The following is a 26,342-nucleotide window of genomic DNA, read 5'->3' as shown; positions in this document are numbered from 1 at the left end:
TCAAGCTAGAAGGCCCGAAGGAATCCGGGAAGGGCTGGGTCGCCGAACGCGCCGGGGGAGCGCCGAGCGGAGGAAAGCTGCTTTCACCGAGCCTCGCTTGCCAGCCCGGGCAAGGCGACCTGGCGGGCGCGGGCACAAGTGGCCCCGAGACAGCCGTCCCCGCGCCCTGCGCCTCTCGGGATCACTCTTGCGCGGTCCGCGGCGGCCTACGCCGCTCATCCCAGGGGCGGGGCTCACCTGTCAGCGGCGCCCTACCTCCGGGTGCCCTGGGTGGGGGTGGCGGACGGACGGGAGTGCTGCCCAATCAGCGCGCGCTCGCGGCGCGGCGGGCCAATGGACTGCGTGCGACTGGGCGGGGCCCCGCGTTTATAGTGCTCTGACAGCGCGCCCGGCGCGCTGACTCTCCGCGGCGGGGACTGAGGCGCCGTTCGCATCGCGGAGCTGCGCGCAGAGCGGGTCCCGGCGCCCTCCCCGCACACAAAGGCCCGCGCGCGTCCGGCGCCTGGAGGGGGTCCCGGTGCCCTCCTGCCTGCTTGGCGGGCAGCGAGCTGCGACGATTCAGAAGGCGCCCTCTCTCACTCTCTCTGCGTTCCGGGACATGGAACCGCCCCGACGCGGCGCCCGCTTACCCGGGCCGCTGCCCGCTGTCCTGGATCTATAGTCAGGCGGCCCCTCTCGGGGAGCAGCACCCGCCACTCCACACCGACTCGTCGTCTCTCCGCTGCGGGCCTTTGTCCCAGCCCAGCGCCCTCGCCGCGCCCGCCCTCCGCGGCTGGCCCGGCACCCTGGAGCCGCACGGGAGCCGACTGTCCCAGCTGCGTCCGGCGCGGCGCCCCGGAGCCCCGAGTCCACCGAGCCGCCGCGCCCCGCGCGTTCGACCCCACCCCGCGCCCTGAGGGCTGCGCAGGGCAAGCGCACCTGGTCTCGGCGACCGCTGGAGCGGCGCGGCGCGTCTGTCCCGGAGGATTGGGGGGTCGCGGCCCGCGGCCGGTCACATCGCGTCCCGGAGTGCGCAGAACTGGGAGCGGCTTGGCGGTGGCCATGGCCCGGTCCAGGAGAGACTCCGTGTGGAAGTACTGTTGGGGACTTTTGATGGTTTTGTGCAGAACTGCGATCTCCAGATCGATAGTTTTAGAGCCTATCTACTGGAATTCCTCGAACTCCAAGTAAGTGGCGTCCACGATCCTTCCTTTTTCTCCGGTATCCTCGGCCGGCGCCCGGGGGTGCGCCGAGTGGTCCGGGCGGGAGGAGGCCTCGGAGCCTGTTTCTAGAATCTGGGAATCCTGTCCTCCACCCCACCTCCCACCCGCCACATTTCTCTAGGTGAGGACGCGCTGGGCTTGAGAGCGCGGGCTCCAAAGGTACTCTTCCTAGGGCTCCAATCCCAAGTGCTCTTAGAGAACCCAAAGCCCTGGCGGCTAGGGTGGCATGTCCAGAAAGGTGTGTGATGGCGCTACTCGTCTCTCCCTTCTTCTTCGAGGATGGAGGACGTTGCCACTCACAGGGGCTACAGCCGCACAGTAACTGGCGGGCGCCAGAGACAGGCAGCGATGCTGCGCTCGCCAGGAGCGCGGGAGCCATGGGTCCGGGTCCCGCGGGAAGGCGACAGGAACTCTGAGGGTCCCGGGCAGTGGAGCGTTCCTATTGGGAGGGGACACTGGGCCCGTGGCATCACGGAGCCGGAATGCCTCGGGGCCCTCTTGTTAGCCCGAAAGTGCGCGGGGAACTCTCGCATGCTCGGCTGGAGAACTCCGGCGGCGAGCCCTCCTAAGGTCGGCCTCTCCTTTCACGTCGGAACTGGTGGCCTAGCCCCGGCGCGGTCCGCGTAGCTGGCTCAGTTTTTAGCCAAGCCTTTTGGAAAAAAGCTTAGAGCCCTACCCAGTCAATGCTACAGCCATCGCACTTGGGGATTCGGGCGTCCCTCGATTAGACTTGCTTTTAGCAAAGCGCACGGCCGGGAGAGAGCTAGGCCTGCGACTTTAACTTTCATGTCTGGGCTCCTAGGGTGCACTCCGGGTTTAGAAAATGTTAGCCATCCTTTGGTGTACGCAGCCATGGCCCGGGTAACCGCACCCTTACCTCATTTTTCAACCAAGGCCGGAAAGTGCTGTGCGGAATTCTGGACTCGGCCCTAGAAGAGTGTGGAGCTGGTTCCTGGCTGGAAGCAGACCTTTCAGATTAGAAGCAAAATCAATGGCCTAATTGGAGTTGAGCGTGCGGTGCACGGCTTCAGAGTAGAGATGAATGAATTGTTTTAGAAATTACCTCATAAGCGAAGAATTGCATCTACTCTCTTGAAAGTGGTAGTAAATTTCAAGTTCACCAACCTAATGAACCAAACATGTTCTCTTTCGGAAGGGGAAAAAAATCTACAGTTGTAAGTAGCCCGAAACAGACATTTTTGGGTGTTGCTAGAGGGCCCTTGTTTTAAAGTTACTGCGGCCACCTCTGGTGTAGTGTGATCTGATACAGAATCTTTTTGTTTTGTTTTTTTAATGTAAGGAAGGTGTTGTGTTTGCTTTCCTAGCGTGGCATCTTTGCAACCACACGGATCTACAGGCGCCTAGTGGTGCCAGAAGGCGCCTGGCTGGGACCTGTGCGCTGCAGCCGTCGCCGCTCGGACTGAGGCCTTAGTGATGGCTGCTGCTGACGCTCGCGGTGCCTACAGAGGTCACCCTTCCCTGCCGAATGCTCGAATGGGCGCGCCCATCCCCCTGCCCCTCACCCCCCAGCCTGCCTGGCTCTCTCCACTTTGCACTTTCACTCTCACAACCTCTCTTTGGGAAGCTGAATCCTTTTTTTTTTTTTTTTTTAAACCTTGTTCGGATTTAATATTTATATTTAAATCTAGTTAAAGAAATTGCCACGAATTCTTTCAGAGCAACATAAGTATATATCTTTTGGTCTATATCTAATGGCCACTATACCTGGGTGTGCAGCAAGGAGGATTAGAAATACAGACTTGTCTAAAACAAAACAAAACCCCTCACCAATATTATGCATGCCTAACAACTGGAGAATAATGTCTTCAGTTTGTAACATGTTAGGGCAAGGAGTGGTGACTTACGTTTATTCACTATTTTGATCTTTAATAGCGTAGTTTTTCTTAGCTGTGGAGCAGGCCTCCCTGTATGTGTGCTGTTGGTATGATTGCTCCCTGGCGTCCACAGTAAAATGTCTTAGAATTTTCCTGAGGATGACTGTAAGTCTTTGGAAAGCTTGTGGCTGAATGCTGTTGTTGAGAATAGGAAGATTTCTTCCTAAGGAGAGACTGCAAAAGAGCTTTTTACTTTTCCGTGCCTGGGATGGCCCTTCCTTGCTCACTTTTCCAGAGCAAAGTTTCTGTAGATAAGATGTGGCAGGCAGGTAGGTAACCAGATACTTGGAGGCTTCCCTTCCCTTTGCATGGACTGTGGGACAAGTCACTTGTCATGAAGCAGGCATCGGTAATTAGATTTGTTTCATTCAGGGGTCAGCCTTTTTAGCAGGTGGTCTACACAGGAGCATGCAGCAGCTGTGTCCATACAGAGCCCAGAAAAGCCTTTGTAAACTGGAGTCTCCGTCACTGCCTGCCGCTCCATCCTGGAGAGTTTATGTAATAATCAGAAGTTCTGTGTACTCAAAGATTATGTGGCTGCCCTGTTAGATTAGACACATTGTATCTGCAGATGCTGATACTGTTTAGGTCATTTCTCAACTATTTTTAAGTTCTGGAATGAACAGCAAAGCCTGGTGGTCATTTCTAATTAACATTTCAGTGGAACCCACCTCCCCAGCACAGTGTTTTTGCCAAAATAAAGTGGTGCCTGGACTTTTTTTGTTTTTGTTTTTCTTTTGTTTTGATGAATAGTAGTTTCACTTTAGGATTAGCAACTCTACACTGGTATAGTATTCTAGAATAGATTACACCCTTGAAAATTTTGTTCTAGTTTTAATTTATGTCTGGGCTTCTTATTCTGTTAGTATTACTTACTAGTACTTAGGGAAAAAACAAAAACAAAGCATGGTGCTTTTTCCATGTAATTTTTTCCACACAAAATGCTGAATTCCTGAAATTGATTGACTTGATACAAGAGAATGGCTGGGTAATGTCCAGATAACCTGTGACACACAGGCCTCTCCCTAGTCAGGCTCTAAATAAATACGGCCTGTCAAATTTGATAAACTAAACTACAATGCATAGCACTGTTTAAATAACCGTTCAATAACACATACAGGCCAGCCTACCTTCTATTGTGTCTGAAATTCCTATTTTTTGTAGATTAAACAAATGCAGAGTCAGCCTTGGCTGAACAGCCCCTTGAACTATGCTCTACAGTTTGCATTTGAGTTTATCTCGTCATTTTTTAATATGTGCATATATATAACCCACAAAGTGCCAAGGTTGGAATTGGTGCTGTTTTACATCATCCAGGGTCCTCTCGGCTTTTCAGAATGATAAATTATATGTAGGAACTTGTCCTTGTTCCACAGCAGAGCCCGGCGGAGCACAAAGGCCTGAGAGCCGGGTGTCCCAGGGCTGGACTGCTTAACCTCGGCAATTACAGCTTCCAGCCCCAGAAAGGAGGGCTAAGGCTAAGATGATTTGCTGGGCACTTGATTCTAACTTCTTTGACAAAGCTTGGCTGTTGACGTGTGTCCTACCAATGCAAAGAAAGGCAGCTGGTCTCAGTGTTCCAATATGGTTCGGACTCAGTGGCTGCAGCTTGAAGGCAGGTGAGTTAGCCACCCACCACAGGGACCACCTGAAAGCCACACGTTGGAATGGTGGCCTCAGCTGCTGGAGGACTGGTGGGTTTAATGAGCTTTCCTGGAACCTCTTTGCACTTCCTGGGATGAATCCTGTTGGTGGGTTCACAGGATAACCTTCAGAACAGCACTGTGGGCACTGGAGTAACCAAATCCTTGCTGTTTAATCTCCAGCTAAAATGTTTCAGGTCGCTCCTGGGAGCTTAATCTGACACCTAACGTGCAGCGGCATTTCAGGAGACAGTCACCGAATGGGAGAGTATTCCAGTTGCTGCAGGCTCGACTGCAGGGCAGCGTCATAAAAGTGGGAGTGGCGGGGAGCAGGAGATACAGACTGTAGACCCTGGGAAAAGAGCTGCCATAAGCAACAATATCTCCTTAACATTTTAACGAAAACTTTATTCTTCAAAATATCTAGTTACAAATTAGACATTAGGAAGCGCGTTCTCCAAAGGGTCATTAAAATGCCTGTAGTCACTGCCCTGCCTTTGCTGCTGACATAAAAGAACCTGTTTTTCAGGTCACTTACACATCTGCATAGATTGGCTTATGAGCTCACCCTTTGTTAAAGAGAAGTGTTGGGCAGTTTAAAATATTTTGATTAAAATATGCAGATCCTGTAGAACTATAACCTTCTGGGGAGGAGTTAGCTCTCTGTAGGTGAAGGCCCCTCCTCCCCCTTAAAGGGGCGGATTAGAAGCGGGGGGGGGGGGGGGTGCAGGCTGGGAGGAATAAGAACAGCCCAAAAAGGAAGGATAGCAAATGAGACATGTTCCGAACAGCTTGGAAAAACTCCTGTGGCTTCATTGTCTTCTGTAGAGCCGAAGAATACAAAAGCAAGCAGTCAGCCCTTCTCCCATGATGGGAGATGTAAACCGTTGACATAGCTCCCCTGTTTAACTTGTTTAATTCTCATTTTAAATTCAGCACTATACTAGGCCGTGTGAACTCTGAAGGTTTCTTTAGTTATCCATTTTGTAGTTCGGAATCAAAAACAAAGTGAAAGGGCCTGACACAATTTGCTTTTATTTTTAGGCAAATCAACGCTGGTCATAGTTAATAAGGGGATTACAACCCAGACGACGTCTTTACAGATGTAAAGTAAATCAGGGGCAGAGCATAAAGAAACTGATCCCTTTTGATTGAAGTATGATAAAAAGGCGTAGAGGCGCAGCGGCAGGGATCTGATTGTATGGCAATAAAACCACCATTTTCTGTCTTTCAGATAAAAATAATGTGGTAAAATCCATGCAGTTCATAAGATGTAAAGGCAGATAAAGGGGAAGCCATGGCAACATATAGATTAGCTTGATGTTGGAAAGGACACGTCCCTGAAAAGGGTGTGGGGCGCAGGCCCTTGCTCCAGGCTGTCGAGTATTATTCGGGAGCAGTGCAGACTTGGGAACTGGGATTAGAGACCATGAAAGCTGCACTTGTGGGTCTGGAATGGCAGAAGCGGAGGAGGAAAAGCTGTACAGTTCTTGCTCATTGGTGGAAGATAATATGGCCAAGGTAGCTTTCATTGACGGCCTTTTATAGACTGAGACGGAGGCTGATTAAACCTCACAGCTCGCCGCAGTCCTTAGGGCCTGGAAGCCCTTCCTGCTTAACTCCTGGCCTGACAGCGGCGGCCATTCTGTAGGATTAACTGCCCTTCGCTGCCCCTGCCTTCATCTCTACTTGGGCTTCAGGCAGAGACCTGCTGGGCAGCAACGGAGACCCGAGGGGGATAGGTAGGGCTTGAATTATCTGAAAAGAAAACAGAGGCCTTTTGATTTCAGGCATAGCCCCCACCCCAACCCCCAGCCCTTTGCATCCCAGCCCTGCCTTGGGCACAGAGGCGAAGGAATGCTTGGGCTGCTGGCTCTTACCTGGCTCTCCAGCTCTTCTTTTCTTTGCCGGGGGAAATTTAAGAAAAAAAGAGAAATAACAGGGACAGTATCGAAAAAGGGTGAAATTTAGTTTAATCCAAATCATCCGTCTAATATGCCAAAACTAGTGAACCTTGCAATTCCAGAGGCCCCTGGCTTTCCGACCACTGTGGTTAGTTAGCTATCTGCGATGGGCCTGATGGGACGGGCTCCCTGGTGGAAATGACAGGACTATAAAATGATTGTGCTGACCCCCACTACAGGCAGAAACAAAACCTCTTGGCAGTGTTGCCTGGTAGTGCAACAGCCTTGGGAGGGAACTGAACCTTAGGGGTTACTCTTCCACTTTCCGCCTTAGTCATTAAACAAAGCAGGCCGTAGGCTCCATGCTGGTCAGGTAGAGTGTGTGACACCCTCAGTTGGTTCAAGCCTTATCATCATCCTTTGGCATTTTAGGAAAGTCTCACCGTTCCCTCAGGACAAGGGGCTTTCCTTATGGGGTGATGCCCACATCGTCTGCTTCTCAGGCGCATGAGAGTGTCTAGGCAGATGATAAAGATCACCATTAAACCCTACATATTCTCCTTAGACCCATCTTGTTGACTTGCTTCCTGACGCTGCATCATAGTCTGGGCTGTAGCTACATTCCTTTTGTGATCTGTTTTTCTCACCACTGTAAGGGTTAAGGTAGACATGGCGGCCACGTACCACTTCTCAGGCCCAAGCACCTGCCACGTTGTGCCTTCCTTTCCGTCTTAATTCTGAATCTATACCAAAAGATCCGTTTCATGTGTGGAGGAGATTCGTTGAAGAGGAGGGACACCCCCTAATTTATAATCTGGTCACATCCTAGCACCTTTCATTCTCCATTCGACAATGATTGCTAATGGCCCATTCAACTAAAGTATTTGCTTGTTAGCAGGGAACAGAGAATGATAAATGTCCAGCAAGCTTGCTGTCTCCTTCAGCTTTTCACGCACAGACTGGCGCATATTTATGGCAGGCAGACGACAAAGGGGGAAGCTGAATCGCCTTGGCCTGGAGCTCTCAGCTAGGAACAGGGTTAAAGTGATTAAAGAGCTATGCAAAGGAGCTGTGCATCTGTTTACTAACTGTCCAGCAGTGAGCCCTTCACCGTTCGCCTGTGCCCTCCATTCTGGGCCCACGTACCTGTGAGATATCTTTTTAAAGTATGGGATTCTAGTGAACAGAAGGCGGGGCCTGTGGTCCATACTTGCTGGCTCCAAAGTTTAAAACTGCAGTGGCGGGTAAAGCTCTTAACAGAAAACAGGCCCTTTCTGCCAGGAGTAGTCCTTTAGACACAACAGGAAGAGCAAACGGGCGCTGCTGAAGGGTGGCGTTCACACCTTCGTCCCCCACAGGCAGAGTGGAGAACAGGTGGGAACACCCAGCAGAGGAGGCCCTTCGGAGACAGGCTCTATGCAGAGTGACTGTGTAGACCCAGTTCATTTTCCCCTGAAATTCATTTGTGTCTGACTTTAATTACAGTATTCATAGCACTTCTCCAGTGCTGAAAGTCCCTGTCGCCAGCAAGATGCTCATCTTTCCTTTTCTTGGACACTCATCTCCGAATCTCCCTAGAGTATGTATGCGTGCTGCTCCTAGGGTCCGCGTATCTGTTTTGCGAGGGAGTGATGAGGTATGTGTGCTGTGAGGCAGCTTGCTGCCTAGGCTGTTCCCTCGCCTCTGTATTTAGTGGGGCTTCTGTCCTTGAAAGGCAAAGATGTCTTTGAGATGACCTCTTCCATCCGCTCCTGGGATAGCAGAGGAGCCTGAGGCACAGCGACAGCGTGGTTAATCACTCCACCTGAAAGAAACCTTCAGTCCTTGCCCTTTCCCCGACTTACGCTACCGTGCTGTGTCCTTAGATCATTCACCCTCAGCCAGAACTGCCAGAGAGATTGAATGGAGCAGGGTAAATCACCAACTCACAATGCATCTAACTAAAGAAGTTAGAAAATGTCATTTTCCAGGAGGCAGAGACAGGCGATCACTGTGAGTTCGAGGCCAGCCTGGTCTACAAAGCCAGTCCAAAGGCTGCACAGAGAAACCCTGTCTTGAAAAACAAACAAACAAAAAAGTCATTTTCCACTTAACTATCATTTGGGTACTCTTAGGTTTCAAAAAAAGCTCTTGGAGGCCTTGAATCTCCACTTTCTCTGAGAAAACAGATCATTAGGAAGGGCCAGGATCCCTCAAGATACATCCTCTTCTGTATGATACAGATCAAACAGTCTCTTTCCTGCCTTCCTTTGCAATCCTGGAGGCCTGGCAGGAACCCCAGGTGCTCTGTGTTCCAGGCAGCTTCCAGGCATGCTCAGGTGCTCACTATCCACCGACTCTGCAAGGCAAGGAGAGGACCCTGGCTCATTTCAACACCTCACTCACGTCTGACCCTTGTGGGCATCCAGTAACTATCTGATTTATGCTCTTGGCTGCCTGTGTTCTTGTCACCTGCTGCCAGAGATCCACAGTCCGCCCTCCAGATCCCAAGTGCCTGAACCCAAGGGTATCAAAGTTGCTTTCCAGGATTGTGAAAACTCATTTCTGGACCCACCCCAGTGTTTCTAATTCTTGAAGGCCAAGGTGGGGCTGGGAGGTACACACTGTAGCAAGCTCCCAGATGTTGCAAACTGCTGGTGGTGGTGGGGAACCATACTTGGAGAACCATTGCCCTGCGCCAGCCTTTTGTGGAATAGAATCCAGCAATCCTTTGCCCTGGCCTCATGAGAGCCCGTGACAACTGGCAGTGGTAACTTGATTAATTCCTTCATTAAGTGTTTATTATTGGCCAGGTCCATCACTCTGAGGATTACGCCAAGGCAGAAAAATCTCTTTCCTTGATTTCTGTTTTTTGTTTTTGTTTTCTTGAGACAGGATTTCTCTGTATAGCTCTGCCTGTCCTGGAACTCACTGTGCAGTCCAGTCTGGCCTTGAACTCAGAGATCTACCTGCCTCTGCCCTCTGGGTGCTGGGATTAAAGGAAGGTGTGCGCCACCACTGTTTCTTCTTTGAGATTTGAATGCCAAGTAGAAACATGACATCCGATGCTGGAGCATTGTGGCTTTGTGTGTAGAGGGAGGGGACAAGAGAAGAACAAAGGTGGCCAGCTCTGGGTCGGGGTGGGGGACAGTCCAGGGGAGAAGAGACCTGAGTTCTTAAAGACAGCAGCCTCTCTAATGGAAGTCATGGTAGGTTGCTCAACAACAGGAGTGTGCAAGCCAGAGCAGTCTTGTTTCAACCCACAATGGTGTCTATAATGTGGTCTGTGCCTCTGAATGGCCGTAGCACAGAATCAAATCCCACCGGGTGGAACAAACAAACCCTGTGAAATAACAATTCATTGATTTCAACAGTCTTTTTAATGTGAGGATTATCAGTACCAATTGTTTTAAAAGTGAGTGTCATCTCAGGCAGGTCAGGCCATTGATTTCGCCAGGATGGTGGCTTGGTTTGATCAAGAGCACAGGCTTTCTAGTTCACTGGTGTGAGCCGGTCCTTGCTTAGCTACTTGTGCAGCTTAGAACAGTGTCCTCTATGTTACTCATTTGTCCAGGCTTACATTAGAGACAGTCACATAGTAGTGCTGAGAGACAGAGAGGGTAATAAAACAGTAGTCAGACTTAAATGTGCTTAAAGAAAGGGCCTAGCTCTGAGCTTGCCACAATGACCCAGTAAAGGTCAGCTACTGTTAGTGAAATTCATTCGTGTCCACTGAATCCCATCTGCATACAAAGAAAAAAAAAATGAAAACACTTCGCTAATGAAGACTAACACTAATATTCTTAAGCTCTCTGGTGTTATTTAGTTTCACTAGCTTGCTGTTTATACTGATTCTTTAAGACTTTCTGGTCCATGAAGCTCCTTTGAACTGTCTTTCTCTGCCCCTCGCCTGGAGTCATGTCTTAAAACACGTGTGCAAACAAGCCCTGGACACTCTTGCTCAGCTGTCTGCTGGGAGTAGCCTCTTTGTCTAACCCCATTTTGTGTATTCTAGTAAAATGTCTGTCCTTGAGTGAGTACACGAATGCAACCCTGGGTTCTGGGGATGGGCAGTGTGGTCCCTTATGCATTTAGAACCCTGGCTTCCTGTTGGACCCTGAGCTGTATAACACAACAGTTGTGTGTAGCACTTACCACACACCAGCTGCTGCTCCCGACTGCTGGGTACAGACTGGTTAAACATTCTTGCAGCCACCAATGGGAGACACTCTTATTATCCTCTTAATTCTAGTGGGGGAAACTGGGGCCAAATTGGTTAATGGAGTTATCCCAGGTCATGGGGAGCAGAGATGTGGATTTGAGCTGAATCTCTGCTCTGGCCATTATCTGCCTGTTCGATTCTACTACGCTGTCAGAGGAAGAAGTTGGCCATGGGTAAGTTAAGTGTGTGTGTATTTGTTCAGGGCAGTCCACACAAGGTGGAGGACAAGAGAAAATGTTGAGCCTGATCTTCTGCTGTTCGTTTGAACATTATTGAGCAACTGTCTTTCACGCTGGGTGTACAGTTCTCAAGGGGCCCTGTGAGGCTCAGACCTAACAAGGTCATACCTCTGGAAACAGTCACCGTCAGCCTGTCTGAAGGATGACTAGGCAGTTTTTTATGGCATATAATATTAATGCATTTATTACGCGTGACTCCTTTGACTATCAATATTTTCCTTTTAAGAATTTTAAGCGATTGGTCAAATTCCCCCTGGGAGAAAGTCGGGCTTCCAGAGTCACCTCCAGTTTGCTGCTGAGCGTGTGTCAAGCTAAGGAGATAGTATGACATCTTTTTTAGAGTCTAGTCACAATTAAATGCCATTTTATTTTGGATTTTGGGAACGATGCCAGCTTCCAGCTTGTCAGAGCTGAGAAGACTCAAATCAAGTCCAGGCCTATTTCTACAGCAAACGGGGAGTCTGGCTTCTTGCCTGCGGATTCATTCAGCTCAGCCCATCTGCCTTTTGATGCTCTGCAAGTTTGGAGCAGTTTGTTTAAGGAAGCCAGGCAGTGAATATTCGTGGGCCTGGGGTTCTCTGGGCTCCACCGTGCTGCCTCTGGATTTGCATTTTCACTCCAAATCTGCCTACCTGCGAGAAGAAGCTGCCAGACAATGCCAACCAAGTGTTCAACTCTCTTAGAACCGAGGCTCTAAAGCACCTGGTGTGGCGTCCTCTCAGCCCCTCCCTGCCCAGTTTCTCTCCTCCAGTGGCAACCTGCTGGGGTGACTCAGGAGTGTTCTGTGTTTGGGCCAGGGAGGAGTGTAACAGCAAAGCGCCACCCGTTCGTATTTCCATACGTGACATGGTTCTGGGTAGTCGGAATCAACTCCACTCCTCACTTCTGGTGGTGGAAGGTCTATTACTGGGTTTCCTCTCCTTCTCCACTCCCACCACACCCAAGGGGACCTGTGCCTGACCCCTCCCCTGGAGCCTGGGAACAGGAAGTGCTGGGAAGCAGCCATTTAGGGGCTTGTAAAGCTATTGCACACAGCCTTGTAAACTGTTGTCTCTAGGCTTATTAAGCTTGCCTGTCAAGGAGACTCCCTCTCAGAGCCCACAAAGCTGAGTGTCATGGTCCCTTCTCCCAGTCATGGATGGACTCCTGCATCTGTTGCCGGAGCCCCAGTCTGAGTGCTGCTCTGTATGGGAGGGGATGAGAGGGCAGGCACGTGGTAGGGGAAACATTTCTGTTTGCTGGACATCTCACCAAAGCGATGCTTCATCTTAGAGAGGAGTGAATGGCTTTCCCGCACAGGCAGAACACTTTGAGACGAAGCCAGAAATGCCTGACTGTGGGGATGAAGCGGGCGGAGGGGACAGTGCGCACAGCCAGGCCTGCTCCAGGATGCCTTGTCTTGGAGTGCTGAGGAGGTAAACCATCCGTTCCTTGTTAAATTTACACGTGGCTTTCATCCTTGTGAAGTCGCCACTCAGGTAAATGAGCAAATGGCTTTGAAACAACAGAGACCCACCTGGAGGTGCCCTTTGGACCTCTTCTCCATGAGAGCCATCTTTCTCTCTAGGGCTTGGCCTATAAATAACACTGGTTCCACCTTCCTTTATAGGCTCTTGCTAAAAGCACGGCTGGGAACATGACCGTACAGGTGCTAACAAATTGCAGTTGGGAAAGAGGGCTGCAATGCCTCTTGTCACTGGGGTTAGGAAATCCCAGTTTTAATGGTGGAGCTGGCCCAGTTGGCTTGCCAGCAGGGCAGTCTGGCGTGCACCATCGCTTCTCTCACTCTCAGCACTCCAGCTTTGTGCTTTAGCCTTGGCTGGCCACAGAATTGTGTGACTCTTCTCTCCCCTCCTGCCTCCCTCCCCCCTCCCCCACCCCCCCGGGCCCCACCCCCACCCAATCGACGGAGAGTGGTGTGGAATAGGCAGAAAATGTCCTTTGGTCGATTACATAAGTGAAGGCCTAGTTTTGTTCTTAACTCCATAGCAGATTTAAGTAGTGTCTATTAACTTGTGAAAGAAAAACAAAAAAACAACCTTGGTATCTGCATCACACAGCTGAGGTCTGACTTGGAGATGATTAATAGAAAATGCATTTTCCACCTCAGCCTGTTGCAGGTGTGCTCTTTTGTGGAGTGGAAGTGGTTAGACAGTAGGAAAAAAAAAAAACCCCACTTCACAGATAGAATTGAAATGAATAAGATTTCAAAACGAAATCTACTTTAGTTACCAGTGTTGTTTTGTTTTTAGTATCATATCACAAATTAAAAAAAAAAACAGGATTAACATCAAAAGGCATCAGTTTTCATGCAGTTGTACAGCAGCAACATAGGCTGTGAAATTTAATCTCATTTTTGACTTACTTGATAATTGTAGGACAGAGGGAAATAATAAGTTTGAAGGGAAGTACCCCCACCCCAAGGTATGACTGTGTGGAATGCACGTTGAGGTCTTCAGGCCTGGAGAAGGAAAGCTCTCTACCACCTCAGTGGTGCTTGATAACTGCATCAGCCCTCCTGCACCCCCTGCCCCCCCCCCCCCCCCCCCGCCTGTGCTCAGGTCAGCCAGTCCCTCACCTGGTGCAGTTGTTGAACTGGTTCTTGGGGCCCTGGGCTCTCCAGGCGCTTGGATTTCTGCTCTTCTCATCTTTCGGCTCTTGAAAAGGTTTGGCTTGTGGTTGGTGCGAAGTTTGAAATGCACACCCCCTCCCCTCACCAGCTTGCATTTAGACCGCTTTAATGGTCCCCAATTGTACAGCCTGCTTCTAGGCCCCTTTTCTTATCCTTGAATAAATCGGGTTCAGGTTGCACGGAGTATTTGTTTTAGAAAAATGAAAGAAAGGGGCACCTGTGAAAGCAGACCACTGTTCCAAGACACACACACACACACACACACACACACACACACACACACACACACTTGAATTAAAGCAGAAAATGCCAGTTAAAGCTTCCAATTACTACCTCCTCCTTAAAGGGTTGAAGCCACTAAGAAGATAGGGGTGTGCTTGCTGGAAGTTTCAGAGTAATTACTTGTTACTGTAAGCACGGTATCTGGTAACCAAGTTCTGTGTGAACCTGACACCTTATAGCTAGCTACACCCCACTATTTCTCTGGTTTCAGGATAAGTCTGTGTAGAAACTTGTTCTGATGTTAAAGTGCCAAAGGGGGCAGTAAAGTGCTGTTCACTAAAAAGGGGGACAATGTTCGCTGAGAATTTCTCTTGGAAGCTATTAGTGTCTTTCTTGGGTGTTACTTTTTTACATACTCATCTTATATCGAGCCCTTCTGTTTGGGGGGCATTTCTAGAGCAGCCGGTTGAGCTACTGCAGCGAATGGAAGCAACACCAGTTTGGATATTCTGTTTATGTCAAGTTCACACACTCGGGATGCGAGGCCGTTCTTGGGGAATATTTATATTTCCAGCTTACACACTGCTCCTCCCCTTCTTCCTGTAACCCTTACCTCCCAGTTAGAATAACAATGCAAGCATTTCATGAAGAAAAGTATGCTTCCCAGAATGTGACAAATTCCAAGTATCCTTGATATATAATGTGGGATTAGGAAAAATCTCGTGTGTTAATGTGATTTAGGGTTTTCTTCCTTCTAGGATGACCCAGTTTGTAAAGCTGGTTCCTTAAAAGTGTCAGCCCACTTCCTGATTTGCTCAGTGATAAAATCTAATTATATTTATCTTTCATTTCTCATTTGTTTGGATGAATATCTGTTCTATATTTGTGGACTTGGGGCTGTCTAGTACGTAGGCCATAGTGTCATCCTATGCTTTCTAAGGCATTGCATCCAAAGTTAAGCCTTAAACGTTTAAAATGTGTTCAAAATGAGAGCAAAGAAAGCTAGTTCATGAATATAGCTCAGGGTTTTTAAATTTTTCTTTGTATATTTGTTTGTTTTTCGAGACAGAGTTTCTCTATGTAACAGCTCTGGCTGTCCTGGACTCAATTTGTAGACCAGGCTGTCCTTGAACTCACAGAGATCAACCTGCCTCTGCCTCACCAGTACTCGGATTAAAGGCGTGTGCCACCACCACCACCACCCCAACAACAACAACAACTACAACCACAACACTGCCCGGCTACCACCGCCGCCCTCTACCCTTGGCTTCTGGTTTTTATTTACTTTTTTATTATTTGAACTGTGGGCTTCTAGATGCTAAACCTAACCACGTACACGACAGGCAGTTACTCTGACATGAAGCTATCTTCTCAGCTCTTTCTCTGCTTTGTATTTTGAGATGTGGTCTCACTGAGTTGCCCAGGCTGGCCTTGAACTCATGCTGTAGTGTAGGCAGGCCTCAGGACCAGGATCATCTTGCCATAGGCCCCCTGAGCAGCTGGGATCACAGACCCGCACCTCCAGGCCCAGCAAGTTTAATTTTTGAAGCCGGGCATTAAAAAGTAGTGTCCAGTCTGCTCACAGAATCATTGTTTACTGAGGAGAAGCCCACAGAAACGTAAAAATCACCATAGCCCCCAAATGGTTACAGGTCACTGTCGGTGGCACAGTCATCTGTGCATGTTGGTCTCTGTGGTCAGGCCAGTGCAAGCCACATGGTTTACAGATGTGTTTGTTTTCAGCTGGAGTAAGGCATCTGTGTGGAGTGCTTATTCACAGTCCTGGACTGCCGAATAGTGGGGCATCGTCAGGGAATGTGTCCTTAAGAGGATCTGATGACTACAGGAATGGCTTGGGGCTCAGACTAAGATGGTTGTGGGCATGAACCTCTCCACATATGCAGTCCATGATTGACCAAAATGATGTCATAAAGTCTGTGATTATACCAGATGTCATTTCAAATGAAAGGAAGGCTAGAGTTTTCAGTAGGAGGTACTGTACTCCCTTATGAATTTGACTTTGCAACGTTCTGCACGTAGGAAAACTTACAGTTTTCTGTGGCTGTGGCTATGGCTTAGCTGCAGTGTCTATTCTGTGAACTCTGGGACCAGGCTTCACAGATGCTTGTACCTGACCTAATGGTGCAGAAATAGGAAACAGTTAAATCGATTTTTTTTTTTTTTTCTGTGTGAGCGTGTTAGGTAACCACTGACATTTTGTCATCAGGAGCTGTTGCTTGGCATTTCTGAGATGCACTGTCCAGTCTGCAGGGCCCACCTGGCCTAATGGGTCATCCCCCTGTATTGTCGCCTTCGCCTGTGCAGCCACAGGCACATCAGCATGAAGTAGCTGTGCCGTAATTTCTAAATCAGCCTTTGTGTGCTGCCAATGTGAGGAAACATAAGAAGTCATGATGTGTCTGCAATGAGCTCCATGATGTGGGCACTAAAAAGAATCAGGGGAAATTGGGATTTCCATGGAGAGAGAGAGACAGAGGGGGGGGGGACAGAGAGAGAGAGAGAGAGAGAGAGAGAGAGAGAGAGAGAGAGAGAGAGAGAGAGAGAGAGAGACAGAGAGAGAGAGAGACAGAGAGAGAGAGAGACAGAGACAGACAGAGAGAGACACAGAGAGAGACAGAGGCAGACAGACGGAGACAGATAGAGACACACAGAGGGGGGGGGACAGAGAGAGAGGGACAAAGAGAGAGAGAGACAGAGAGGGACAGAGACAGAGAGAGAAGGAGAGGGGGGGACAGAGAGAGACAGAGAGAGAGACACACAGAGAGAGACAGAGGCAGACAGACGGAGACAGATAGACACACACACACACACACACACGCACACACACACACACAGAGAGAGAGAGAGAGAGAGAGAGAGAGAGAGAGAGAGAGAGACTGACCTAACCCTAACCCTCACCTCCCATGGCACAGATAATAGGCAAATCTGGCCACAGATGCCTCCATTTGATCCCAGGCTCCTGGTGACATGATCTGTTGTGTCCACAGGAGTCGCATTTTGCAGCCTTTCAGCCCCATTGCCGACTATGTTTTCCACGCATTATATGAACATCTAAAGCCAGCCTGGGTTCACATGCAGACTTGGGCTTCCTCCTCTACAAGCATTAAAGACTATTAAGCCGTGTGATGTTAATAGAGGTTTTTACAATGAGAAGTATGAAGCTGAGATGTCTATATTATTAGAGATCTAATTTAGATTACTAAATATTACTGTCTAACGTCGATCATTAGAGTTACTCAAGCACTCTGTGCAGAACACTTTGTTAGAGTCTAGTTTGGCAAAAGACTTTTTTCAGACTTGAGTTAAATCAATAGGCACCCACAGGTAAAAATAGATTCTGGCATCAAATCATTTTACATCAGGCAGTCAAAGTCAAAGTCATGGACTCTATTGTCTGTTTGGAAATGATTCAGTGGGGAAAATCAGAGGAGTGGCCTGTTTCTGCTCAGTGCTGCCTGTGATCCCCCAGGTTGTGGGGAGGGGGGGAGTTGTGAGGCTGCCCTGGGGTACTGTGTGCTTCTCGCAGGCTGACAGCAGGCTGCTGATGCTCAGTGGCCAACACAGAGAGGGGAAAACCCACCTTTGTTCTCCTAGTGAGGCCAGAAACATTGTCCAGATCCTTGAGTGCCCACCCCTGTCCTTGACCATGTAACCCTCTTTACAAGTGGCGTGGGTGGTGGCGACTGGCTTTTCTTACAGGATGATCCGTACCTGAGTGTAGCACAGCGAGTCAAAATGCGCCGACTACTGTGGGTTGTCACGAGTAATTTGATGTCCGCTGGTGTGGTTGTCACTTTTAAAACATTTTCTTGTGGTCATCCTCTCGTCCATCTTTTAGTGTTGAGTGTTGCCAGGTATTCTATGTGCAGATGTGCATGAAGTAAATGTGAGCTCTGATGTATTGGCTCCTCTCAAGAAACATCAAGGAAACCAAGCCCATAGCTTCAAAGGTAGAGCTCTGTTTACTGACTTGTTTATCCTAGGCTTAATGGCCTTGGGTGAGACAAACACTATCTGCCTGAACTGGCAGGAGTTCATCTGTAGCTTTACATCTAAAACACAGATTCTAGTGGTTGGCCTGTTTCTTTTTCGCCTTTTGGTCCTTGGCCTCCAAGGGCAGAGAATGGATGCCAGGTGGTCACCTCAGAAGGCCCTTTGAGTCCCAGCCATTGTGTGCAGGGCAGGGCAGGGCAGGGCAGGGCAGGGCAGGCCACTAGATTTCCATAGCTCTCGGTGGAGTTCTTGCAAGGCTGCATGCATGTCGACTTTCTGCACACTCCCTGTAACTTCATAACGTGTCTATAAGCTTCATTTATACAAACATGTACTTCATAAAACCATGTTTAGATACTAATGTGGGACGAAGGGAACTGAGAAGGCCAGGGAAGGGGCTTTTTCCTGTTGTGTTTGATCACTGTCTCGGGAGGGGCTGTACCTCTTCTATGAGGTGTGCACTGTGGCGTAGACTCTAGGGTAAGAGGCGCAAGGAGCAAGGCTCAGATCTGCTTCAGACTGGCCATGGTGCTGTGATTTGCAGCCCTGTATGCAAATGGTAGCTGCCTTGTGCTTTAGGCAAGGGGTGTGTGTGTGTGTGTGTGTGTGTGTGTGTGTGTGTGTGTGTGTGTGTGTGTAGGGTGTCAAAAGCTGTTGAGCCCCCCCAAAAACCAAGGCCATATCAAATGCCCAAGGACGGTCAGTGGAGTGAATACTTGGAACAGCAACTTTTCAGAGACAAAGGATCAAATTCTGTTTCATTGTTATACTGTATTGCTCTTCCTTGAAGCTTTAGCAACAGTAGGTTTGGCCTGAACCACGTCATAGTCGTGAAGTAAGAACCTCAGGCCCCGCCCCTCCAGCTGTGCATTCACAGGTTACCCTTGATGCTCTGTGACATCGTGAACACGGAATTAAAACTAAACATCCAGGCTGATTGCAAGATCAATCAAAAGCTCATTAAATTATTTATGTGATTTGTTCCTGCTGAAAATATTGTCAAAGCTGCAGCAATTCTTGAAGCCACCCTGGCTGGTGTGCTGTGTGCTCCCTCACCTCGGATCACCAGCACCAGTTTAGGGACTGGGACCCAGCGACCTGGTGACTGAAGTGACTGCTGGGACGTGACTTACCTGAGTAGAGGGAGCCAGCCGCCTTGGCTAAACAGTGAGACAGAAAGGGCCATCCTCAAAGAGACCTTGGGAGAAGTTTGGATGACGATAGGGCTTAATGAAGCAGACTCCAGACCTGAGGGATGCTATGCCGTGTAAGACGTGCACAGATACACTGGTCAGGTGGCCATGTTGTACTAACCATAAAGAACTGAATGGGTAGAAGGACCCCTGATTCTGGAGGCCTGGGAACTGCCACCCCTTGCTGTAAGACGGTGAGTGGACTGGCCTGAAGGATGAAGACGTGTACCAAGCCTAGCTAGCACTTACATGGTGACCCACTGTACCAGCTACATCAACTCCAAAAGGTGCAGTTCAGGAGCGGGAAACCCTGGAGCAGGACGGGAAACCTGGGGTAGGAATTGGTCCTTTTGCTTGCCTGCGGGCTCCTGTGAGCTGTAAGGGTCATCTCCTGTAAAGGCTGAAGAGCAGATGTGAGAGGAAGAGAATCAGGAAGGTGAGCGATTTAATGCTCCTGAAGTTAGCACATCTTGTCCTCCATCTTGTCCTGCTAAAGCCATGGGATACTTCTGGTCACTTTAGGGAGAGGGAGAAGTGGGTGACCTTCATGCTTCATGGAACCAGTTGAGCTTTATGCAGCAAGAAGAGCTGCCTGGAGGGAATGGGCTGTGGAGGTTCCCTGGGAACCTTGGTCTCCAGGGTTGTATTTTTACAAACTCTTCTGAGAGTAGTGAAAAACGCCAGAGAGGCCCTCAGTGATCATCTCAGTTTGTCAGAAGTTCTAGAGAATTCTTAGGTGCCATACCCGTGGATGTTTTAAATTAGTCACTATTTCATAAAATCATTTTGGGTTCTGTTTCACAGAAAGATTTCATTATAAACGGGTCCTGTCCATCGCTTCAAAAAATATTTATTCGTAAAAAAAAAAAAAAAATTTATTCGTATATCCAGGGGAGGGCTAGTGCCCATGGCCGTGCACTCCACAAGTCAGTGTGGAGTTGGCTTTCTCCTCCTGTTGTATAGGTCCCTGAGATTGAATTTAGGTCACTAGGCTTTGTTGCAAGTACCTTGATCCACTGAGTCATCTCACCTGTTCCCTTTTTAAGTAAGTGAATAGTAAATACTATATGTTCTTGACAAAGGAACTAATTTAATTAAACATCAATAAAAAACAGTGTCATTGGACCACCCTCTCTTTAAGGTTGTACAGTCCCACCCAAGGAAGTAACAAGCAACCTCCTGTGCATGCATGTGTGTGTGTGAACACACTCGCACCTAATCTCACTCACTTGCTCCAACACTTTTAGAAAGTTTCAGTGACTCCAGGCATGGTGATACACATCTCCAGTAGTTGGGAGGCAAAGGCGGGTAAATCTTTGAGTTCAAGGCCAGCCTGGTCTACAGACTGAGTTCCAGGACAGCTAAGACTGTACAGGGAAACTGTCTTGAAAAACGAAAACAAAAATGAAGAAACAAAAACTCTAAATTGGGAGGGAAAAGGAACATATGTTGGGGGGAGAGGAGTACAAAGGGAGATAGAGGGATGGCGTAGAGCATGGGTAAGACCAAGATACATTGTGTACATGTACAAAATTTTAAAAAAAGTAAAATATCAGTTTTCAATATGAGACTATAATGTAAGTTGTGCTACTGCTACTTTGTAACCACATAATACACTAGCTGAGAACTGGCAGCTTGTTACATAAATCACCTTTGTTGGTGTGGATTTGAACTTTGGGAGCCCCATCAACCTTTCCTCATCTGTTGAGACATCCTGGCCCCAAGGGTCCTCGTGGCTGGTGGGCCTCTCCGGCTAAATAATGCCAGGGCTCAGTCTGGGAGGAGTGGGAGGCGATGCTTTGTTCTGGAGCTTTAATATTTTAATGAGCCTGCAGGCTTGGCGGCTCTCTCTGAGTGTGTTGTTAGTGTGAGCACTTGCAGAAGGATGTTCATTAGGAAGCTCTTGTTTCAATGTCTCAGAGAAACTCCCCATTAGGGAAGATCTTTCAGCAACATGGCCAGCAAGAAAGGAAAGGAGGAGAGCTTTCAGCTGGGAGCATCCAAGGGATTTTGTATCAGTAGTATTAGTTCTAAAGATTTGCTTCGAAAATTAATTGGAGCAAATACATCTCAAGGGAGGAGAAAAAGGAAGATTTGTAGAGCATGGAAGGTCCTTGTTGTCCTCACAAGGAGGGGCCTCTTCATCTCGCAGCTGATTCAATACAACACTAATTATTTCTGGTTATCTTTTATGGGTTTGTAAGACATTTCTTTTGTTCTGTGTAATAAAAAGCCCATTGTTTGATCAATGACTGACTAATTATGATAAGTAATTTGAAACATTCTTGATGAAACTTGTCTGTTAATTAACATCAACAGCGCATGGAAACTACCAGGACAACAAAGGCTCTGTGCATACACTGGTCCTGGAATTGATGGGATCACTCTGGCATGCCCAATAAACCATGATGCCAATGGTTAAAAAATAACAAACAGGTGGGAAGGTCTGACTCACCACCGGGAAGATCTGTTGTAAAGTTGCACAAAAGAGTATTGGACTATTACAAGGGCGGGGGTGACAACCAAGTGTCAGCAGGCCTGATGGCTCAAAGGAAGGAGAGTTCATCCCTTTCTTTTATTTTGGGTTAATTTCTAAAAGCATGTGTCCCTGGAAGACACCATTGGTGAATCAGAGCACCGTGCTGAGATGTGCTGATTGGGGGTGATTGGTAACACCTGGCTCTTTGATGACTGTCTTTAAGGATGCTCACTTTTGTCAACTCAGTGGCTTTTCTTTTATGCTTTTTAGATTTCTACCTGGACAAGGCCTGGTACTATACCCACAGATAGGAGACAAATTGGATATTATTTGCCCCAAAGTGGACTCTAAAACTGTTGGCCAATATGAATATTATAAAGTTTATATGGTTGATAAAGACCAAGCAGACAGATGCACTATTAAGAAGGAAAATACCCCCCTGCTCAACTGTGCCAGACCAGACCAAGATGTGAAATTCACCATCAAGTTTCAAGAATTCAGCCCTAACCTCTGGGGTCTGGAGTTTCAGAAGAACAAGGATTACTACATCATATGTAAGTACAGTTCCTGCTCACTCTCTCTGCTGTGTTGGAACTAAGATAAGCTAACTAGGTTTGTATTGATTTCTGTTTTCTTTAAACTATCATGGTAATTTATTGAGAAGCTTTGTACATTTAAAAAAAAGTAATAATAATAATAATTGAAACTTGGGAGCCTGTAGTAACAGTATTAATTAAGCGTAAATACTCAGCAGAGGTGAACCTGCCGGGAGTCTTAACGGTGTTGAAATAAGTAAATTCATGAAGGGAATCAGCATGGCCACTAACAGAAACCCGTCTCTAAGGGCCTTTGGTGAGGTTTTGATAGGTAAATCTGTGTAATGCTTTTTCTCTCCATCCATCCATCTGTCCATCCATCCACTCATTCATTTCGTGTGCGTTCTGTTCCAAGATCTGTGTTCCAGAGCCAGGACTCAATAGAGCAAAGAGCAACAGTGGCACAGTTCACCAAGGCAGGATCAGTCGAGGCAGGTGGAGCTCAGAGCTTAGGAGCATGCGGGTTATTGGGCTGGCAAGCGCCAGGGCCGGTGAGCGCTCGGCAGGTGGTCATGCTGAGTCCTGATTAAAAAGAGTGAGGCGCAGGTGTGCTGCCTGAATCAACACCCCCGTATCTGTCGTAATAATGTGCCATTATTTCAGGAGTAGAGGATAGGTCTCAGTTAGGGTGTATCTGAAGTGCAAGCTAAGCGCACTGTGGCACGTGCCCTACTGTGTGTACATTACAACTAGCCCCAAGCAGCCAGGACAGGTCTTGGGTACAGTGAAATCTGGTACATGGAGAAAGCTGTTCACGTGATTCGAACAATGGGGTTCTGGTTAATTTGTCTGGTTCCAAGGAATAGTCTTTGTGGGCTTTTTTGTTGTTGCTGTTGTTTTTGTTGTTTTAAATTGCGGTGTTTAGGGTGAACGCCCTGATGCGTGTAGGTGAGTCCTGGACCACTGAGCTGTGTCTATTACATCTCCCTTTACTTTTCCCCTGGGCTTCAGCTTCTCCTGGTGCCATTGGCCTCTGGCTTTCCCCAGATACCACCTGCCCTGTGCATTGCAGAAGCAGCAGTTCATGGTATCTTCAGCTAGTGTTCCTTGGTGTGTATATTTTTACACTAGTAATTAAAGCAAAGGTGGTCATGGGCGCTGTTTATCTTGCCTGGTGCTTCCAATGCCACAGAGACTCAGAACAGATTTTTGAAGCTAATAGGATACATAGAGAATAAATTTATAAGAATTAAAAAAAAAAAAGTAAAAAGTGCTAAGTTAGGTATTTATTGAAATGATTACCATAAAGTGAAAAGCATTCTAAGATGAAACAAGGCAGATGGGGCGGTAAAATAATAGGGCCATCTTTGAAGATATAAAGTAGCTACAAGGTAAAAATAAATGGAGGCTACGCTTTTGGAAACACACACAGATATGAGTAAAGACTTTTAATGGATGCCGTGACCTAGCCTGACTTTTGAGAAGATGAAACTGTCCCCTTCAGAAGGCTACTGCTCCAGGTGAAAAAGAAAGGCCCGAAGAGGCCAGCCGTTCCCAAGGATGGGAAATGCCCAACCTTGAATCTGAATACTGCTAAAGGAAACTGAGGGCTCCCACATTGGGTGTGTGTTTGGGAGGGGGGTACGCACAGGCCTGCATAGCTTCCTCCTTGATCATAAGCTTAGACTTCAGAAAGATGGCGTTGAAAAATCCCAGCTTCCTACCTAGGGCAAGTGGGAGCTTGGTAAAAACATTAAAGGTTTAACCTTTCATTTCAAATAATATACACAAAATGCAGCTAAATGATTGGCTTACGACCACTCCTTGGTGCATCGTAGTAAGCCTGTCATAACTGCTCTTGTCAGCATGTGGGAGGGTTGGTTTGGACTTGCACACACAATTTAATCTGTAGTTAAAGTAGCAATCCACCCAATAATGAAATGGCACCTATCAGTTTTGCTTGCTTGTTTTTGTTTTCGGAGAACTCACTAGACCACACCAACAGGAATTTAATATGCTTCTCACTCCTCGGGCCCTCAGAACTGTCCTCGGGGTTAGGATTTGCCGCAGCAGGCTTTAATTCAGGAGGCTGAAGGAAGGTGGTCTCAACCCGAAAGCCAGCCACTCCGCACACAGAGTTCTTTTACTCACGCAGTAACTAGCAGCCATTGCAAGCAACGAGGAACTGGGGTAGGGGGGTGGGGCGGGGTGGACGCTTCTTCTAATAAGATGTTCCCAGGCCTGCGAGGGGCTCAGGACTTTTCCAGGAAGCCCAGTGCTACTTGTAGCAAAGTTGAAAGGCTTCCCCTACGTCACAGGCAGAAGAGAGCATTCAAATACTTAGCAACACACAGAAGCTGGTTTCTCACTCACCCCAGAGCAGCAGCGTCCGTTGCTTTATAAGTTCCCTCCAGAAGCGGGGAAATGATAAGATCACATTTTAGAATAGCACCAAAACAGCCAAGGGAATTGAAAAAGTCACCAAGTTTCCTATCAAACAGATGTGTGCAGGATACACACACACACACACACACACACACTTAATACTACAAAGGATTGATTCACTTTGAGATAGCACATAATGACAGTATTTGAGTTGCTGACTCCAAGTCTTACTGTCTGGCTGGTCTGCACTTTCACCCCAGGCAGTGCCAGGAGAATCCTGTGCTGGCTTCCACCCTGAGGAGAAAGGAGCAGCTGTAGTTTGGAGGGGTGCTGGGCGTGCCCGGGTGGGGACCCACGCATGGCTCTACTGGTGTCAGGCTGTCTCCCCAGACTCCTCACATCGTGTCTGTTGCCTGAGCCTAATGAGGAAGCCACTTTCATTTCCTTCTCCAGAACAGCTTTTATTACTGCTGTCGAAACCGTGATGGCCGGAACTGCAGACACTCTGCTGGGTCACCAGCACGCCCCGGTTAGAGCCGGTAGGATCTGGTCCCAACTTTTTTAAACGAGGGGTTTTTTTTTTGTTTTTTTTTTGTTTTTTTCATTTGACTTGTAACGTTACCCAACTTAAATTCACTGCATCTTTGGGTTTTCTAGTAGACGTTAATGTGTAGTTGGGATGTATTTTATACCCACGATGTCTCCACTTCGGTCCCTTAAGAAGTGACATGGGGGAACAACAGGATTCCTCTGTTATCCCTCCTCCACAAAGGTTGTTTGCTTTGACATGCGGCAAAATGACACATACGGGTTTCTGCATGTTTAGAATTGACTTTTCAAGTGACCTATTTCAGTAATTGGCCTTGGGCTCAATTTGCATAAGGAGGTCATCTAATCATAGGTGATCCAAAGATGGGGATGCTATGACCAAGCAGTCTGAAAATCCCCCCTTTTTCTTCATCACATCCAGACCCTAATGGCCTTAGAAACGGGGCTGGGCCTTAGAAAACCCGTAGTTACTGTTACTGTGTCTTTCACTTAGTTGTTTATGAAATAACTGCATCTTCTGATTTTATCCATTTGCAATAGAAGTTCACTGTTGGATAAATTGCTATAAACACGCTGTCCAGTCTGCACTGGGAAGGCGTCCATTCTCTGAGTGCCTGTTCTCTGAGGGTTTTTTAAGAGAAACTGTCCACCGTCTCTAGAGCTGACTGAGGCAGCAAGCTCCTTGTGTTGGCCTGAAACTCTGTCCTGAGACAGGCGCTGCGGGCTGGTACTCGACCTTGCAAAGACTACACAAAGTGACCCGTGCTCTTACACTTCAGGGGCCACCATGGCTCCTATTGGTGGACTCCATGCTGCTCCTTGCCTTGGGTTTTATGTGGCTTCTATGTTTTTTATTGTATACCCATGGCCAGGTCATAGTCTTCTAGCGTTATCTAGAAGTCACCATTGCTAAAGACCATCGGATCATTACTGAATTTACTGAGTGCCTTCCCCCGGTCAGCTCTCTGTGCCCAGCCTTCCTTGCTGGGCCATCATGTCTAGAGGAGCCTCCTTTTCATGAGAGTATGCAAAGCTGGAAGGCTCCACACACACTACCGAAATTATTTTAAGCGTGCATTCTACTTTAGAGCAAAAAATTTTTTTAAAAATCACAAAATAGAGAGAAATATTTGCACAAATGAAACAAGGTAACAATATTAAAGAGCCAGAACAATAGCTCCTTATTCTTCTGCCTTTGGCTTGCTCATTTTGGGGGATGAGTGTGGCAAGTCACACTAAACATATGCT

The 26,342-nt window shown here is 48.0% G+C and overlaps 1 protein-coding gene across 1 annotated transcript in view; it reads left to right on the top strand.

Annotated features, from left to right (window-relative positions):
• Positions 1 to 420: 420 nt before the first annotated feature.
• Positions 421 to 26,342, top strand: part of Efnb2 (ephrin B2) — a gene marked incomplete at its 5' end in the record, with an annotated part of 39,137 nt that continues 13,215 nt past the window's right edge. Inside the window, 2 exons of the mRNA XM_051170018.1 lie at positions 421 to 1,166; positions 21,895 to 22,178. Coding sequence (XP_051025975.1) covers positions 421 to 1,166; positions 21,895 to 22,178 — 1,030 coding nt within the window. The remainder of the gene's footprint in view (positions 1,167 to 21,894; positions 22,179 to 26,342) is intronic.

This window comes from Acomys russatus, chromosome 27 (assembly GCF_903995435.1).
Source record: "Acomys russatus chromosome 27, mAcoRus1.1, whole genome shotgun sequence".
Taxonomy (NCBI): Eukaryota; Metazoa; Chordata; class Mammalia; order Rodentia; family Muridae; genus Acomys; species Acomys russatus.
The sequence above is the reverse complement of the archived record's forward strand: the minus strand, read 5'-3'. Positions and strand labels throughout refer to the sequence as shown.